The sequence below is a fragment of the Schistocerca nitens genome, chromosome 1 (assembly GCF_023898315.1).
Source record: "Schistocerca nitens isolate TAMUIC-IGC-003100 chromosome 1, iqSchNite1.1, whole genome shotgun sequence".
Lineage (NCBI taxonomy): Eukaryota > Metazoa > Arthropoda > Insecta > Orthoptera > Acrididae > Schistocerca > Schistocerca nitens.
Genome location: NC_064614.1, coordinates 1,268,950,721 through 1,268,969,904, shown reverse-complemented (window position 1 = coordinate 1,268,969,904; position 19,184 = coordinate 1,268,950,721). Strand labels below are relative to the sequence as shown.

At 40.3% G+C, this 19,184-nt stretch overlaps 1 protein-coding gene across 5 annotated transcripts in view; it reads left to right on the top strand.

Moving 5' to 3' along the window:
• The window catches only part of LOC126202029 (cytochrome c oxidase assembly protein COX15 homolog), a 93,919-nt gene that overhangs the window by 49,708 nt on the left and 25,027 nt on the right, over nucleotides 1-19,184 (top strand). For all 5 annotated transcript variants that reach the window (XM_049936833.1, XM_049936831.1, XM_049936834.1 and 2 more), the window contains exons 5-7: nucleotides 3,070-3,202; nucleotides 14,331-14,517; nucleotides 14,624-14,879. In XM_049936833.1, the coding sequence (XP_049792790.1) occupies nucleotides 3,070-3,202; nucleotides 14,331-14,517; nucleotides 14,624-14,879 (576 nt within the window). The remainder of the gene's footprint in view (nucleotides 1-3,069; nucleotides 3,203-14,330; nucleotides 14,518-14,623; nucleotides 14,880-19,184) is intronic.

Genomic DNA, 19,184 nt, shown 5'->3' with positions numbered 1-19,184 from the left:
TCAATCACCCAACCATCAGTTGGCATAATTACAGTTCTGTATGTGGTGGATTTGACAAAGCATTCTGTGAAACATTACTAAATGACTTCTATGAAACATACCTAGAACAGGAAATTCAGTAGTTCACTCACAGTGGATCTTCCTTAGACCTAAAGGGAACAAATACACCTAACTCCTCGATGATGTCCATATTGAAACTGACGTCAGCGCCTGAGAGGCAGATGTAACAATAGTGATTACTAAAGTAGGAAGGGCAGCTAAAACAAGTAAGAAGATTTACGTATTTAGTAACAACAACATAAGGAAAAGTATAGATTGCTACTCGCCGTAAAGATGACACATTGAGTTGTAGACAGGCACAATGAAAAGATTGTAACACACTTACCTTTCAGTGAAAGCTTCATCAGAAAAGGAAACACGTACATATTCATTCACACAAGCAAGCACACCTCACACACTCATCATCGGCAAGTCAGACATGAATGCAACTGTCACATTGAATGAAAGCAGTAGTATTGAGTGTCGGGGGAAGAGAAATGGATACCATCTTTTCAGAACTGTGCAGATGGGAGTTATCCTTACAATACATTTTCCACTCCCAAAATTTTCCCTGCCTTATCCTATGGTAACCTACTGTCTACCCAACAGTTTATGCCCCCTTTATCCTATCACCTTCTCCCTATTCACACACCCTCTGTCCTACCATCTCCTCCTAAAAAGCACTTGCCTGTCTTTCTCCATCTCTGCTCCTCTACTCCCCCCCCTCCCCGCCAAACTCCCTGCCCCCATGACCTCTAGGCGCTGTGCATGGTGACAGTGTTGTCATACAATCCATCTGGTCCCCGCATGCTGTGCCAGATAGTGCTCCTCTTGCCCCACACTCCCCACCCCACCCCACCAGACATCTGTAACTTGGTATCCCTTCGCCTTCCATGCATCCTCCAGATTGATGCTTTTGTTCAACCTGACAGCTGCATTCCGGTCTGAGCTGCCAGAGTTGGCCATCAGGTAGATGCAGTAATTCTTGATATCCCAAAAGTATTTGACCCAATACTGTATTAACTTTTGTTAACAAAAGTATGATTGTATGGGGCACTTCAGGTGTGCTCTGGGAAGTGAGTTGGGACCCTTGTTATTCATGTAGTATATTAAGGACTGGCAGACAATAGAAATGACGAGCTTTCTGCAGATGATGCAGTTATTTATAATCAAGTACTGTCTGAAAAAAGCAGCAGAAATATTGTCAGATCTTGATAAAATTTTAAAGTGGTGCAAAGATTGGCAACTGACTTTTAGGTGTACATAAATATAAAATTATGCATAAACATTGTCAGAGATTCACAATTATAATCAGTCAACTCATAGAAATACATGAGTATAACAATTAAATCAAACAATGGAAAATCCAGGATGGAACGTAATAATAGTAGAGAAGGAAAGTTGCTACTCACCATATAGCAGAGATGCTGAGTTGCGATAGGCACAACAAAAAGATTCACAGAATTATAGCTTTCGGCTATTAAATCCTTTATCAGCAGCAGACACACAACACACACGCACACACATACTCACGCAAACGCAGCTCGCACACACGTCTGCAGTCTTAGACAACTGAAACCACACTGCGAGCAGCAGCACCAGTGCATGATGGGAGGGGCGATCTGGTGGTGGTAAGGAGGAGGCTGGGGTGGGGAGGGGGAGGGATAGTATGGTGTGGGTGGTGGACAGTGAAGTGTTGCAGTTTAGACGGAGGGCAGGAGAGAAGGCGGGGGGGGGGGGGGGGGGGGTTAAGTAGCAGAAAGGAGAGAAATAAAAGTAAATTAAAAGATTGGGTGTGGCAGTGAAATGATGGCTGTGTAGTGCTGAAATGGGAACAGGGAGGGGGCTGGATGGGTGAGGACAGTGGCTAACAAAGATTGAGGCAATGTGGGTTACAGGAACGTAGGGTGTGTTGGAGGGAAAGTTCCCACCTGCGCCAATCAGAAAAGCTGGTGTTGGTTGGAATGATCCATATGGCACAGGCTGTGAAACTTGGAAATTTGTGGTAAGGTTCTATGGGACCAAACTGCTGAGGTCATCAGTCGCTAGGCTCACACACTAATTAATGTAACTTAAACTGTGAAGCAGTCAATATCATGTTTGACAGCGTGTTCGGCAACAGGGTGGTCCACAGTTTGTCAGTGGCCATTTGTGCGGACAGACAGCTTGTTGGTTGTCATGCCTATGTCGAATGCAGCACAGTGGTTGCAGCTTAGCTTGTAAACCACAATACTGGTTTCACAGGTAGCCCCTGCCTCTGATGGGATAGGTGATGCTAGTGACCGGGCTGGAGTAGGTGGTCATAGGAGGACATATGAGACAAGTCTTGCAGCTAGGTCCATTACAGGGGTATGAGCCATGAGGTAAGGGATTGGGAGCAGGTGTTGTGTAAGGGTGGACGAGTATATTGTGTAGGTTCGGTGGGCGGCTTCAGCAAGGTCACCGTACCAGAATATGAGAGCTCACTTCCCACATACAAACATTGCATGTTCAAAATTATGTTCAACCCACCAAATACATAGTACTTCTCAAATGAATGTGATTACTGCAGTGATGCAAGTACTTTTAAAGATGCCGTAATTCCTGCACTTGAAGAGAAAACTATAGAAACTATATCTCTCCAAGTTCCTAAAATTAGGTATTGCATCTTGCACTGTTTACAATTTCTTGTAATCCTTGAAAGCGGAGTATGTCTATATATTGAATTCAGTGCTTTTTGTTTCTTTGACCACTTCAGGATGTCCCAAAAGAGTAGCCTATACTGAAATTATATTCCTCTTGCTGTAATCTTTTCCCTTCATACATCAGCGTATGTTGGAAAGATATTTCATTCATTTATCTCCCACCCATCTGACTTGTGAATGCCTGAATGTTTAGATCTGACTGCAAACTGCAGATTGTTAGCTGATAAAGTGTGGTGTGGTGCTCTTTCTCTCACTTTTTAGTTTTGTTTACAGGTAGGTGTCTTGTTGCATCTTCCAGTATAGCAGCCTTAATGAATTTCTTTTATCTGATTCCCAACTTGTGCAGGTGGGGTAACACGCCTTACTGAGTCTGGGTTGTCAATGGTAACATGGAGATTACTTGGTGAAAAGAGACCAGTCACACAAGCAGAATGGGAAGCTGAGTTTCTTAAGTATCAACAATTTCCAGAGTTCAAGATGTGAGTATTATGAAAATATATTAAGACAGTGTGATTGCGTTATTTTCAATGAAAGTTTAAAATGACTAGCAAGCATCAGTGTATGTCTTCGTGAATAAATAATTTTTTCAGAGTTGTTTTATGTGCAGAATGGAAATGCTGGTATAAGAAGAGAAAAAAAAAGAAAGATTCTTTAGTGATAAAACATTTTCTTAATCTTCTTCTGGTTGACATAATGCTGAAGTCATTTTCCTAGTTTGTATTAATTGCATACAGGTGCACAGTCTGCTGTGTGAGTGTCTAAGTATTGCACCTGAACTAGCCTTCCTTGTGTCCTTTCCTGCGCCACCCATCTCACCTCCTACTGCACAACTCCAGAGCCCACCTGCTATATCTTCCATGTAGAGAAACATGATGAGAAATAATAATACGCAAAAACAAGGGTTTATTACGACCACAGCAGAGATATTCAATAAGAAAGGGAAAACTTTTCTTAGTAAAAAATAATACAACTTGTCAAACACAAACAGGCATATGTCTGAAACAGACCATGAATAAAAGTAGTGGGATATAAAAACTATGCCACTGATAATCCTTAATGACAGAGGTAGAGCGTTCGACATAGTTGGTCGACAGGTACGTCTTGGGATATCGCTGGAAAGTTGTAGTTCCCACTGCTTTGTTTTCTGACTAGGCTCTGACTGATGGATTGTTAAGAGTCGGGGCATGAATTGTGCCAGAGCTACGGTGGACTGAACTGCCAACATGCGCTGCCCTATATGGCCGGGGTGTGGAGGAATTCATGTGAATCCAGTTCCGCACACATGATATGGTGGAGGAAATATGTCATTGGGACAGAGGACCTATGGTGGTGCTTGTCCTATCACCTGTTGTCCTTGTTACGATTGACGCAGTCTGGGGAGGCAACACCTTGTACATATGCAAACCTGTGATGCTTCAGTGTCTGAGGGTTTCCCGGTCCCTTTAGGTAAATGGCGGGTACATGACACCACATGTGTGCTTCTGCATCCGCTTTTTGAACCGTGCAGTAGCTTATTTGTAATTTGTAACATGTAATGATCTCTCTACATCTCCATTTGTACTCCATAAGCTATCATATTTATACCAGAGTCATTGTTTTACTTTTCTCTTCCATTTGTGGATGACACATGAGAAGAAATATTGTATTTCTGTGATATTCTCATGCTGACTAAGCAAACCCTCTTTCTGAATCTTCTCAGTCTGATAAACATTCCATACCAACAGGTAGTTCTTAGGAATTGGTTCTAAGATGATTCACATTCCCTAAGGAGTCTTCCAATAAATCTGTTTGGCACTGCTGTTCCCCTGGTTAGATATATGTGGTTGTTCCACATTAAATCAATCCAGAGATGTACTCAAGACTTGATTGTTGTGACTGGTTCCAATGACTGATCATACACCGTGTTGGCAAATGATATTGCCTATGTATTCACATTACTTTAAATTTATTTCTATTTTGGTTCAGCTGCCAGTTATTGCACTAGTCACTGATCATCTTCAAATCTTCTATATTTTGTAGCTATTGTCTGTGATGTACACTGTATGTATACATGTGCCATTTGTGAACAGCCTCAGAGAGCTGTAAACTTTGTTTGCCAGATTGTTTGTATAGATCACAAACAATTACTGTCCTGTCACAGTCTTACCATTGAAAATCACATACTCAATTTCATTTTATCAGGAATGCTTCAATCTAATCAAACACTTTTCATGGTATTCTGTAAGTATTCCATGTATTTAGTTTAGTAGGTGACAGTGCAGAACTGTTTAAAGGGGCTTTTCAGAAGTCTAGAAACTCAAAATCAACTTGGACTCCAGTGTCTACAATCGTCTGTACCTTGTGAACATGACTTGTACTTGTAGAAATTATGTCAGTTATTACAGAGAATATATGTGAAATTTTCCCACTTATGTAGTATAGTTACTAAGATCTCTTTTTAATTACACAACTAGTTTTTATGTGGTTATGTGAACAAAGTGTCTTACACACAAAAATAGCAGTTTATTCACATGATGTGCTGCCATTCATAATGATTTAAAAATTATACTGTTTGTGATGTTTTGACAATCAGTGCACTTAACGCAAGAAAATATTATTAGCATTATATGTTTGCACATCTGTTGCCACCTTAAGTGCACTAATTTTCTGTTACACCATCACGACCAGTATAATTTGTAAACCATTATGAATGGCAGCACAGCATACAAATTTGCTGCCATTTTCACGTGTATGATACATTATTCTGGGTAAACACTCAAAAATAGCTTTTAAGCTGACACTAGTTGGGTAACAGAGAAGAGCTCTTAATGATTGTACTATCTAAATGGAAATACCCTGCTTTCATTCAACAAATTTATGGCTGTGGCACCCACTATGTAGATGATGTCCTACAAAGATATATTATAGTCCCTAAAAAAAGAGTCACCGTAAACCAACAAAAAAAAATGGTTTAATAATGCTAATTAATGAGATGCAGGGAACAAACTACCTTTTTTCCCCCAACCCCTTTTGATTCTCCCTTTTCCTGTTGTATTTGATAGTCTGTTGCTGGTAGAGAGGCAAGACCTACCAGAGAGTTAGTGAGGGACCTATCTAGACCAGTGTATTTCCTCACTTGATGACTGGCAATTATTATTTATTTTCACATTCTCTTATTTTGATATTTCATTTTTGTTGCCTAGAGGCAACGGAAAGTAACAAGTGTGCTCAAGTCTCCCACTGCGAGTCAGTTTTGGAAGACAAAATTGAGTATTTTTGTATTCATTTATTGCCTCGTGTGTTGCTGTGTCACCATCACCAATGATCATATAAACAGATTTTATAGGTGACCAATACCTTTTAGGATAAGTTGGTACAATTGTAGGTGAAATCTTGATTTTTAATTTGTTTAACACTTCTTGCCTGACTGTCTATACATTTGTTTTGACTCTATTATGGTTCCATTTGCCAGCAACGAGTTCAGCTACGTTTGAATCGATTTTACAGTTCTCTCTGTTTTGAATCACGTGGGTTCTTTCCACCCCTCTGCGTCTTCCTCGACACAAATGTGTGTAACACATAACCTACAATATTTGTAAATTTCTGCCATAAATTGTGCACTCTCTCCTATTCACAGCTGAATGTATCTTTTTTGCTGCTCAGGTAGTTTAAATAATATACTTGTAGCTCACATTAAGTTGAAATAGCTTCCTACCCATAACATTTTGTTTGATGCTAATAATAAATAATACACCAACAGCATTAGTGACATGGAATTGAAGATTCGGGGCATGTTTTTTACCAGATTTAAGACATATCCCTTTGCAAATGGGACATTTAGTATGTTTAGTATGATGTTGTAAGATTCTGTGTTCCTTCATTTAATTCTAAATACACGTATTTCATACTCTAAAGTTTGCAGATTGAAATCTTCTTCCATCACTAAGGCACTATTGGAAAATTGTGCGTGTGATATTTTTCATGCTTTCTCTGAAGCATTCCATAACTTTGGTACTTGATTTGGCTGTACTGTATTTATGTAGCATATAACCTACAATATTTGTAAATCTCTGTCAGAGATTCTGCACATTCTCCTTTACAGAGCTGAGTTCATCTTTGTAGCTGCACAGATAGTTTTAATAATATTCTTGTTGCTTGAATTACTTTGAAATATCTTACTACCCTTAACTTTCTGTTGAATGCTAATAATAAATACTTAATATTTCTATCCAACTAAGAGGATTATTTTCAGCCAGATTACGTCACTTTCTGACTGTATTTATCTGTTTAAATGTCGCTGAATTCTGCACAGCAATAAGTAGGCTTCCGCTATGAGTTTATCCTCCAGGTATTCATTCCATTCCGACTCTTTAAGATTTCATTTCTGTTTATTACTGATATAGACAACTTTCTAATCCAGAAAGTTACCATTTCTACCATGAGTAATTAATAGTAATTTTGGGAGATTGCTTTGTGAATTCTTCTTTAGTTAAATTATACTAACAATTTATTTTTCTGACTTTGGAGGACATGTGTTCTGCCTGTATAACAACTATAAGTGAGCATTAATATAATAGAGGGAAACATTCCACGTGGGAAAAATATATCTAAAAACAAAGATGATGTGACTTACCGAACGAAAGCGCTGGCAGGTCGATAGACACACAAACAAACACAAACATACACACAAAATTCAAGCTTTCGCAACAAACTGTTGCCTCATCAGGAAAGAGGGAAGGAGAGGGAAAGATGAAAGGATGTGGGTTTTAAGGGAGAGGGTAAGGAGTCATTCCAATCCCGGGAGCGGAAAGACTTACCTTAGGGGGAAAAAAGGACGGGTATGCACTCGCACACACACACATATCCATCCACACATATACAGACACAAGCAGACATATTTCAAGACTTTAAATATGTCTGCTTGTGTCTGTATATGTGTGGATGGATATGTGTGTGTGTGCGAGTGCATACCCGTCCTTTTTTCCCCCTAAGGTAAGTCTTTCCGCTCCCGGGATTGGAATGACTCCTTACCCTCTCCCTTAAAACCCACATCCTTTCGTCTTTCCCTCTCCTTCCCTCTTTCCTGATGAGGCAACAGTTTGTTGCGAAAGCTTGAATTTTGTGTGTATGTTTGTGTTTGTTTGTGTGTCTATCGACCTGCCAGCGCTTTCGTTCGGTAAGTCACATCATCTTTGTTTTTAGATATAACTATAACTGAGCAGCTTGATATATGGTGTACAACTACACTCAGCTGTTTCTTGGGAGTGTAGTATCCCCTCTCCTCTTCCCTCCCCCTTTAGGCCTAAAAAAACTCTCATGTTCTTGTCTGCACGTGCCGGGGAAAAAATGAACTACAATTTACAATGAGGTAGCCAGCTGCTCGTAGGACACACAACCTGCAGAGCTGCTTCCACATCTCCCTCTCCCTCAGCGAGTGTAGACTTTTGTGGAAGATTTGCCCTAGTCCTAACAGGCGAAGTGACCCATGCTGTCTCAGCCATATTTTCAGCAACAGTCAACGTCTCATAACAGTAAGGTGATTGGGAACAGCTATTTGACCAGTAGCCAAATTCACCTGCCACCCAGAGAGACGTGGCCCTGTTGTTGTCCACTATTCACCTTCAAGTGGAGACTAGTCAGCAAGATGAAGTAAATCAGAAGATGCTGTGATGTCAAGGGACACAGGTGATCCCAGAGACAAAAGTTACCAAATATTCTCAGTTTCAATCAAAACAAATTCTGTGGCTGATGCACTCTAGTGAATTGAGATGTCTAAGAACTGCATCATTGCTTGATAGTGTTCCTAATGACTAAAACAGACATTATTCAGAGAATAATCTACAAGGATATTGGACAATAGTTTTGTGGATCACTTCCACTACTCTTCTTGTAGATGGGTGTGACCTGTGCCCTTTTCCAAGAACTGTACACGGTTTATAGTTCGAGGGATCTGTGACTGATTATAGTGAGAAGAGAGGCTAATTGAGCCACAAATTCACTATAGAATCTGATAGGGGTTCCATCAGGCCCTGGAGCTTTGTCCAATTTTAACAATTTCAGCTGTTTCTCAACACCACTGGCACTGATACTGATTTCACTCATCTTTTCGGTGGTATGAGAATGAAATTGGGTCACTTCTCCTGGGTTTTCCTTTATAGAGAAATATTTGAAAACAAAGTTAAGCATTTTGGCTTTTGCCTTGGTACCTTCAATTTCAGTTCTTGTCTCATTCATTAGGGACTGGACACTAACTTTGGTGCCACTAACAGCCTTTACATATGACAAGAATTTCTTTGGGTTCTGTGAAAGATCATTTGACAATGTTCTCTGACAGTAGCCATTGAAGTTATCACACACTACTCTCTTGACAGCCAAACATGTTTCATTCTGCATATCTCTTTTTATAGCCCTACAATTTGTTTAAAATCTATTATGCAGTTATCTCCGTGTCTTTCGAAATTTCTTTATAGTGACTGTATACCATGGAGGTTCCCTCCCATTATGAACTGTTCTACTAGGTACATATATATCCAGTGAATAGTTTAAATTTGAGTCATAGTTCGTCTACATGCTCTTGCAGAGCTGAAAGTTTCAAGTTCCTCATTCAGATATGGCACTACTGACTGATTTTTGTATCTAATTGACTGAACATTTATATGAATATTTATATCTTTCTGCGTGTTTTATTTTTCCTTTGTACTTTGGTAATCATTGTTGCCACAGCTGTGTCATGGTTATTGACATTAGTTTTGATGTGGAAATCGCAAAGAGGTCAGGTCTTTTTGTTGCATTTACATCCAATATATTTTCATCATGTGTGGGGCTTCTGACTATGTGTTCTAAGTAGTTTTCAGAGAAGGCATTTAGTAATGTTTCACAGAATGTTTTTTCGTGCCTGCCACAAACAAAACTGTAATTTTCCCAATTAATTTTTGGACAAATGTGTGGTTCCTGAAGAGGGGCAGCAGCCTTTTCAGTAGTTGCAGGGGCAACGGTCTGGATGATTGACTGAGCTGGCCTTGTAACACTAACCAAAACGGCCTTGCTGTGCTGGTACTGCGAACAGCTGAAAGCAAGGGGAAACTACAGCTGTAATTTTTCCCGAGGACATGCAGCTTTACTGTATGGTTAAATGATGATGGCGTCCTCTTGGGTAAAATATTCCGGAGGTAAAATAGTCCCCCATTCAGATCTCCGGGCGGGGACTACTCAGTAGGACGTCGTTATCAGGATAAAGAAAACTGGTGTTCTACGGATCAGAGCGTGGAATGTCAGATCCCTTAATCGGGCAGGTAGGTTAGAAAATTTAAAAAGGGAAATGGATAGGTTAAAGTTAGATATAGTGGGAATTAGTGAAGTTCGGTGGCCGGAGGAACAAGACTTTTGGTCAGGTGAATACAGGGTTATAAATACAAAATCAAATAGGGGTACTGCAGGAGTAGGTTTAATAATGAATAAAAAAATAGGAGTGCGGGTAAGCTACTACAAACAGCATAGTGAACGCATTATTGTGGCCAAGATAGACACAAAGCCCATGCCTACTACAGTAGTACAAGTTTATATGCCAACTAGCTCTGCAGATGATGAAGAAATTGATGAAATGTATGACGAGATAAAAGAAATTATTCAGGTAGTGAAGGGAGACGAAAATTTAATAGTAATGGGTGACTGGAATTCGTCAGTAGGAAAAGGGAGAGAACGAAACGTAGTAGGTGAATATGGATTGGGGGGAAGAAATGAAAGAGGAAGCCGCCTTGTAGAATTTTGCACAGAGCATAACTTAATCATAGCTAACACTTGGTTCAAGAATCATAAAAGAAGGTTGTATACCTGGAAGAATCCTGGAGATACTAGAAGGTATCAGATAGATTATATAATGGTAAGACAGAGATTGAGGAACCAGGTTTTGAATTGTAAGGCATTTCCAGGGGCAGATGTGGACTCTGACCACAATCTATTGGTTATGAACTGTAGATTAAAACTGAAGAAACTGCAAAAAGGTGGAAATTTAAGGAGATGGGACCGGGATAAACTGACTAATTTCAGGGAGAGCATAAGGGAACAATTGACAGGAATGGGGGAAAGAAATACAGTAGAAGAAGAATGGGTAGCTCTGAGGGATGAAGTAGTGAAGGCAGCAGAGGATCAAATAGGTAAAAAGACGAGGGCTGGTAGAAATCCTTGGGTAACAGAAGAAATATTGAATTTAATTGATGAAAGGAGAAAATATAAAAACACAGTAAGTGAGCAGCAAAAAGGAATACAAATGTCTCAAAAATGAGATTGACAGGAAGTGCAAAATGGCTAAGCAGGGATGACTAGAGGACAGATGTAAGGATGTATAGGCTTATCTCACTAGGGGTAAGATAGATACTGCCTACAGGAAAATTAGAGAGACCTTTGGAGAAAAGAGAGCCACTTGTATGAATATTAAGAGCTCAGATGGAAATCCAGTTCTAAGCAAAGAAGGGAAAGCAGAAAGGTGGAAGGAGTATATAGAGGATCTATACAAGGGCGATGTACTTGAGGACAATATTATGGAAATGGAAGAGGATGTAGATGAAGATGAAATGGGAGATACGATACTGCGTGAAGAGTTTGACAGAGCACTGAAAGACCTGAGGCAAAACAAGGCCCCGGGAGTAGACAACATTCCATGGGAACTACTGACGGCCTTGGGAGAGCCAGTCATGACAAAACTCTACCATCTGGTGAGCAAGATGTATGAGACAGGCGAAATACCCTCAGACTTCAAGAAGAATATAATAATTCCAATCCCAAAGAAAGCAGGTGTTGACAGATGTGAAAATTACCGAACTATCAGTTTAATAAGTCACAGCTGCAAAATACTAACGCAAATTCTTTACAGACAAATGGAAAAACTGATTGAAGCCGACCTCAGGGAAGATCAGTTTGGATTCCGTAGAAATGTTGGAACACGTGAGGCAATACTGACCCTACGACTTATCTTAGAAGAAAGATTAAGGAAAGGCAAACCTACGTTTCTAGCATTTGTAGACTTAGAGAAAGCATTTGACAATGTTGACTGGAATACTCTCTTTCAAATTCTAAAGGTGACGGGGGTAAAATACACGGAGCGAAAGGCTATTTACAATTTATACAGAAACCTGATGGCAGTTATAAGAGTTGAGGGGCATGAAAGGGAAGCAGCAGTTGGGAAGGGAGTGAGACAGGGTTGTAGCCTTTCCTCGATGTTATTCAATCTGTATATTGAGCAAGCAGTAAATGAAACAAAAGAAAAATTCGGAGTAGGTATTAAAATTCATGGAGAAGAAGTAAAAACTTTGAGGTTCGCTGATGACATTGTAATTCTGTCAGAGACAGCAAAGGACTTGGAAGAGCAGTGTCTTGAAAGGAGGATATAAGATGAACATCTACAAAAGCAAAACGAGGATAATGGAATGTAGTCAAATTAAATCGGGTGATGCTGAGGGTATTAGACTAGGAAATGAGACACTTAAAGTAGTAAAGGAGTTTTGCTATTTAGGGAGTAAAATAACTGATGATGGTCGAAGTAGAGAGGATTTAAAATGTAGACTGGCAATGGCAATGAAAGCGTTTCTGAAGAAGAGAAATTTGTTAACATCGAGTATAGATTTAAGTGTCAGGAAGTCGTTTCTGAAAGTATTTGTGTGGAGTATAGCCATGTATGGAAGTGAAACATGGACGATAAATAGTTTGGACAAGAAGAGAATAGAAGCTTTCGAAATGTGGTGCTACAGAAGAATGCTGAAGATTTGATGGGTAGATCACATAACTAATGAGGAGGTATTGAATAGAATTGGGGAGAAGAGAAATTTGTGGCACACCTTGACTAGAAGAAGGGATCGGTTGGTAGGACATATTCTGAGACATCAAGGGATCACAAATTTAGCATTGGAGGGCAGCGTGGAGGGTAAAAATCGTAGAGGGAGACCAAGAGATGAATACACTATGCAAATTCAGAAGGATGTAGGTAGCAGTAATTACTGGGAGATGAAGAAGCTTGCAGAGGATAGAGTAGCATGGAGAGCTGCATCAAACCAGTCTCGGGACTGAAGACCACAACAACAACAACAACAACAAGTTTTGAATATTAAAGTCTCCACCAATGATTATTATATGATTGGGGAACTTACATACAAGTGAACTGACTTTTCTCTAAAGTTTTTGGTTACATCAGGAGATGAGTCTGGTGTGGAATAGAAGAATCTAGTCACCATTTTACGGCCACCCCTGATACTGAGTCTTGTTCAAACATTTTCGCATGCAGTTGCAATTCCTATCTTGGTGGATTTGAGTTACTTGTCTACTGCGACAAATACATCACCTCCATTTCCCATTTGCCTATACTTTGGATATACACTGAAATTTTCCCCAAAAATCTCACTCCTGTCAATTTGAGGCTTCAACCAGCTTTCTTTACTTAATATTATGTGAGCCTGACTGCTTTTCAGGAGTACTTCAAACTGTGGCACTTGCGAATGTTTTGGCAGTTTACCATTAGGATTTTAATTGTCTCATCTGTTGGAAGCCTTTCTTTCGATCTTATATTGTTACTTCTGGGTTTCCTACAGCTATTGTTATCTCAACTGGATGGAGAGTCGCCTAACCTAAAAAACCCTTGTGTGCATCCCCCACACAGTCAGCTACCCAAGTAGCTGATGTGCAGTGCTCACCTGACCCTGACAAGTGGTGTGATGTTAGTTTGTGTCCCTTTTTTTTATATTGGTGAGGGTGTGAGAACAACTATTTGGATTGTAGATACAAATGTGTTCCTGTTGTGGTGTTCTCAACTTTGGTATTCATGCAAACATTTACTATAGTTTTTAGTACATAAAAAAATGAAATATATAATACCCTGTAAAATTGTTCTCAGCGAATTCTTCAACAGTACTTTTCCACAAGAAGAGTAGAGATCAATATTTTCAGTGAATCAAGCTCCATAATAAATATATTACTGCCCTTTTATTTTATTGTAAATATTTAACCCCATATGCAAGTATTCTGGTTTTTGTGCATATGGCTATAAACAGTTTGCTGTGTCATATTTATTAAAATATTGTACATTCACAGGCTAAATTATCTAGATGGGCCATATTTTCATATTTAAATCAGAAACCTATTTTTCCCCCTTCTGACAGAAAGTGTGTTAACTAAGAAACTGTAGAAGTGTCTGTTTCTGATGACAAGGAAATTAGCTCACTGAATAATATATATGTCCAGAACCTGTTGTGACTATTGACTGCTGCTTTCAGCACAGTTTATTGATGGACCTGATCTCTTAATGACTCTCTAAAATTCTTTACAAATGTTATTTTATAGGCAGCACTGATGTCAGAATGATACAGTAGATAATAATTCATAACTGGATTTAAATGGACCATCTGATAGTAACTGTTAGTTGTTGGACACAAACTGAAATGTACATAATTAATTTTTTGTCACATTATATTTCAGTGCTGTTTACAGCTTTGAAGAAAACATTTATGACAGACATAAATAGTTTTTGAAAGTTCTGCTTTGTGTAATGTTAAAAACTAAGGAAATGCATTTTTTATTTCATATTTCTTCAAATAACTCTCTCTCTGTGTTCCTTCCTTCACTTCCTTTTATTTATATTTTCAGAAAAAACAGAGACATCACTTTAAATGAGTTCAAATGGATCTGGTGGATGGAATATGCGCATCGGATGTGGGGACGTACACTTGGTGCAGCATTCTTGATCCCAGCTGCATTTTTTTGGGCTCGTGGTTATCTAAGACCCGCTATGAAGAAGCGTGTTTTGGCATTTGGTACATTAATTGGTTTGCAGGTGGCTAAATATTAATATATGCATTGACTTTATAGAATTTATGGTACCTCATGTAATAGTTAAACCACTGTTCTCATGATTTTTTTGTGATGTAAACTGATTCCAGGGCCTGATGGGCTGGTATATGGTACAATCAGGATTGGAGGATCGTTTCCATGGAGAGAGTGACGTTCCAAGAGTGTCTCAGTACCGCTTGGCATCACATCTTAGTGTTGCATTTGTGTTGTATACTCTCTTTTTGTGGTCTGCTCTTGACATTCTGCTGCCAGCACAAGCAGCTCCACTTGTGAATAAGGCAACACGCCGATTTAGAATGCTTGCACACACATGCAAGGGCCTGGTATTCTTCACTGCTGTATCAGGTATATTTTTATCTCAATTGGAATTGCACGTTTATATGATCTCTTAAGTACAGAACTTTTTTGTCAGTTATGAGACATGTAATGTGGGCATTAAGAACAAGTTTGGTGATAGCAGATTTCAGAAAATGCGTGTGTTACATATTTGGTCTCTTAAAATTGATCACTTATTACAAAACAAATGAATTCACAGTAAACCACATATTGATATAGTGTTGTGAGAAATAATTACCAGATGACAAAAACAATGCATACACATGCGTGTGCACCGATATGCTGTATTCGTACACCCCTCTCCTGGCCCCCCCGCTCCCATAAACAAACACATTAAAATAAACAATATTATGAAAAGGAAAGTTGCCACTCGCCATATTAGTGGAGATGCTGAGTCGCACATAGGCAAAACAAGAAGGCTGTCACAAATAAAGCTTTCGGCCCATAAGGCCTTTGCCAAAAATAGATGACAGACACACTGTGTGGCTACAGTTGCCTTGGACAACAGTCATGTGTGTGTGTGTCGTCTGTGTGTGTGTGTGTGTGTGTGTGTGTGTGTGTGTGTGAGGGAGAGAGAGAGATCTATTTTTGACGAATGCTTTACGGGCTGAAAGCTTTATTTGTGACAGCTCTTTTGTCGTGCCTGTTTGCGACTCAGCATCTCCGCTATATGATGAGTGGCAACTTTCCTTTTCACAATATTGTTACATTCCGTCCTGGATTTTCCATTATTTGAGTCACATTAAAATAAATATAGAATTATAGTGAATGGACAGGCCTAGGACTAAAAGGACAGCAACTCACTTCATGGACGTTTAAAAGACATGATGCAGCTAAGGGTTTGCAAATCTGGCATTATATTTTTCTGTTTCGATGTAACTTATGGTGAAAGTGTAATAACATAGTGTGTAAGAAAATCACATTTAGTGTCTAGCAAGAATGTGAGAATTTAGAGGCAACTTCTTAAAGGGTGGTACTTAAAAGATGAATAGTGCTGATTTAGGACTGTTTAAAAAATGATCATTTACAGTTGTTAATGATTCAGGCCCACGTTCCTGGATAGTTCTTCACATGGTTCTTTTTTTTGCAGAAATTAATGGTTTTAAATTACCTAATAAGAAACGACTACATATACCTGCTTATGGCTGTGAACTTCTGCTCACAAAAGAAAAAAGGACTAAGGGCTACGGATACAGCAGTGTGATTGTGTTGTGAACCGGATCATAAACAAACATATGTACCATATTTACCTGATTATAACTGGACCATGACTATAAGATGACCCTCCTTTTTTTAAGAGGCTCCTTGAGAAAAATATAATTTTTTGACATATTCTGACTAATCAAAATTACAAACTTTCTCTGCCTAAACAGTTAACATTACATCAATTCAAACTTATACCATTTATTGATTATCTACTTTTTGATAATTTAAGGAGAAATAAAATAAACAAAAAAAGTAATTTAAATTAATTATGGGGAATTGTTTTCTTCACAGTGTTTTTTGTTCACTTAGCCTACCATCTGTGGTATTACAATTTTTAATCCTCTTTGTTGTCATCCTAACAGGACAGCTGTGAAACTTACATCTTTGTTGTCACAAATATTTGGCTGTTTCTTCTGAATATGTTGCAGTTTGTGAGCTTGTGGTTCCAGCGGGACCTGAGAACAGTGTTTCACCCACCCTTCCGAAAACCTTCCGAGGGGGCTTGCCACGTTTTGGCTGGTTTGTGCTTGGCTACCACAGGGCCTCAGCCTTTGCAGCATCTTTTCCCTTTGGTGCTGCATTCTGTCCTCTAGCTATTCTTTTTCCTCTCCCTTGTGCAACATGTCTGGGATGTTTTTGGGAGTGTTCTGCATTGTCCATTGCTGACATAAGAACAATCTCACCATTGTTTTTCATTCACTTTCCTTTTTTTTTTTTGTTCACCTTCTCCTATCCTCCTCTGCTTCGGCATTTGAGGTTCTTCTTTTTCTTCTTCTTCCCTGTGCACTCCTGAAGGCCGGCCCACGCATCTGACACTTAACACGTGACTGGGTAACACATAATTCCCAGCCCTGGGTTGACAGGTAGGGTTCGCACATACCCCCTGGTACAGGCCAACCCCAGGGAGGGGTGACTGGCTAACTTGCTAACTTCCCAGATTGCCGATTGGTCCCTGTGTCAGGGGTTCAGGAGTTGTGACCTGAGGGTTGAACAATCACCTAAGGCGGGTGTGTTCCCATGCGAAGGGGGCCTCCAGTTGTAAGGAGTGCACCATCGGAGATGCTGGCAATAACGGGAGATTTTCTCGCAATGAGCCAATCATCTTCACAATTAATGTCTACGAAACGTAAACAGAATGCCACTAACAACTCAAAGGCCCTTCCAGGTGCACCATGGTTCCTCATTGTTTCACATACTGAAAATGGTCAGCCCTTCTCAATGGTAAATCTGTTTATTATTCAGAATGGTGTTGGTGCAATTGCCAGCCTTGTGAAATCTTGCTCTTGTTTACGGAATGACACTTTGCTTTTAGAGACTACTTCTGATTCTCAAGCACAACAACTGCTTGCTGCTTTGCTTCTCCATGGCTATCCTGTTCATCTCGTGGCCCATAGAACTCTGAATTTTTCCTGAGGTGTTATTTACATTAGGCTGCTCGACGGTCTGACTGAGGCCGAAATCCAAACCTCTCTGATCAGGGTGTCCTTGCTGTCCATTGGGCGATGAAAAAGTTGTATTCATCCTCAGTGCCCATGCACTCTTTTTTTCACCTTTGATAGACTGGTGTGTCCATCCAAGTTTGAAACAGGTATGAAGTTATCACAGTCTGACAGTTCATTCCGAACCTGATGCACACCTACCCGTGTCATCGTTTCAACCACACTCAAATGTCTTGTCAACTCCCAGCTAAATGTGTAACCTGTGGTAGGGATGCGCATGGGGGCAATTGTCCACATCCTTCTCCCTGCTGTATCAACTGCAATGGCGACCATGCTGCCTCTTCTTGAGATTTTCCTCGATAGCGGCCTGTCCAGGAGATCCAGGTAAAAGATAAAGTTCCTTACCCAGCCACTTGCAAGTTATTGGCTAGTCGCAAACCCTGCGTTCTGCTGTCTGTCACTTATAATACTGTTCTTGTTACATCTCACTCCATGAAGGACATGGCCACACAGACATGCGACCTCAAATTCAGCTCTGAGGTTGTGAAATTGGCCAGTATCAAAGAGCATCACTTCCCCTCATCGAGCTGTACAACAAGCCATGAAACTCTCACCTCAAAGGGTGAAGTCACCAGCTACACAACCAGCAGGCCAGAAAGGACAGAAGAAATACTCCTGTGTAGACTTCCTAGTGTCCCTCCAGCCAACCAACACCCGAGTCTTCCTCTGCTAACCAGAAAGGCTTGAAGAAGTCCAACAAAGGCAAACAGATTTCTCCTTTGCCGACTTGAAGATCCTCTACGATGGTGTTGCCACGTGATACCTTCGCCTGGCTGGCCTCCGTGTGACCAGTGTGCACCACCAACCGTTTTTCTGTGTTGGACTCCGCAGACAGACAGCACAAAAAAGCTGATGCTTCTGTGAACCTCATGGAGCAGGATCCTCCTGCCTCTGTGCCCTGTAGCAGCGAGTCTTTGCAGGCTGTAACTCGGCAGCCGCCATGGTGTCACCCCTTCATTTTTTCCTCCTTATGACTCTCCTCCAATAGAACATTCATAGCCTTCTACCCAACAAAGAGGGTTTATGGCTGCTCTTAGCATTGCATCATCCCTTTGTACTCTACCTTCCCCCTTGAGGCTGCCATTCCGTCTCATGGGGGAGTCGTGCTGTTCACATGGGATGTGATGTTCATAGTCAACGCATTTCCCTGGCTTCCCGTCTTCAAGCTGTTGCAGTTCGCCTTTTTCTTCCTCTCCTGACTTTTTCCATCTGTACCATTTATATCCCCCAGTCATTCAATGCCACCAGTTCCAGCAGAGTTCCTCCAGCTTATTGGGCAGCTAACTCATCCATTTCTGCTGCTCGGTGACTTTAATGTGCACCATCCTCTTTGGGGTTCTGTTATAACCTGCCGGAGAGGTGCCGTGTTTTTAACCATCATCCTATGTTGGTAAACTGCATTCATTATAAACAGATGCGTGCGCAGTGTCGTTGCGTTCTTTGGGATAGCATAAAAGCTAGCTGTATTTCATTCACTAGTTCTTTTAACAGTTCCACTCCCTCCTCTGTCGTGTGGGCCAACCTCCAACAGCTCTCTGGGACCAAGATCCATTCCCCAATTTCTGGCCTGACAGTAGCACATGATGTCATCATGTACCCTATTCCTATT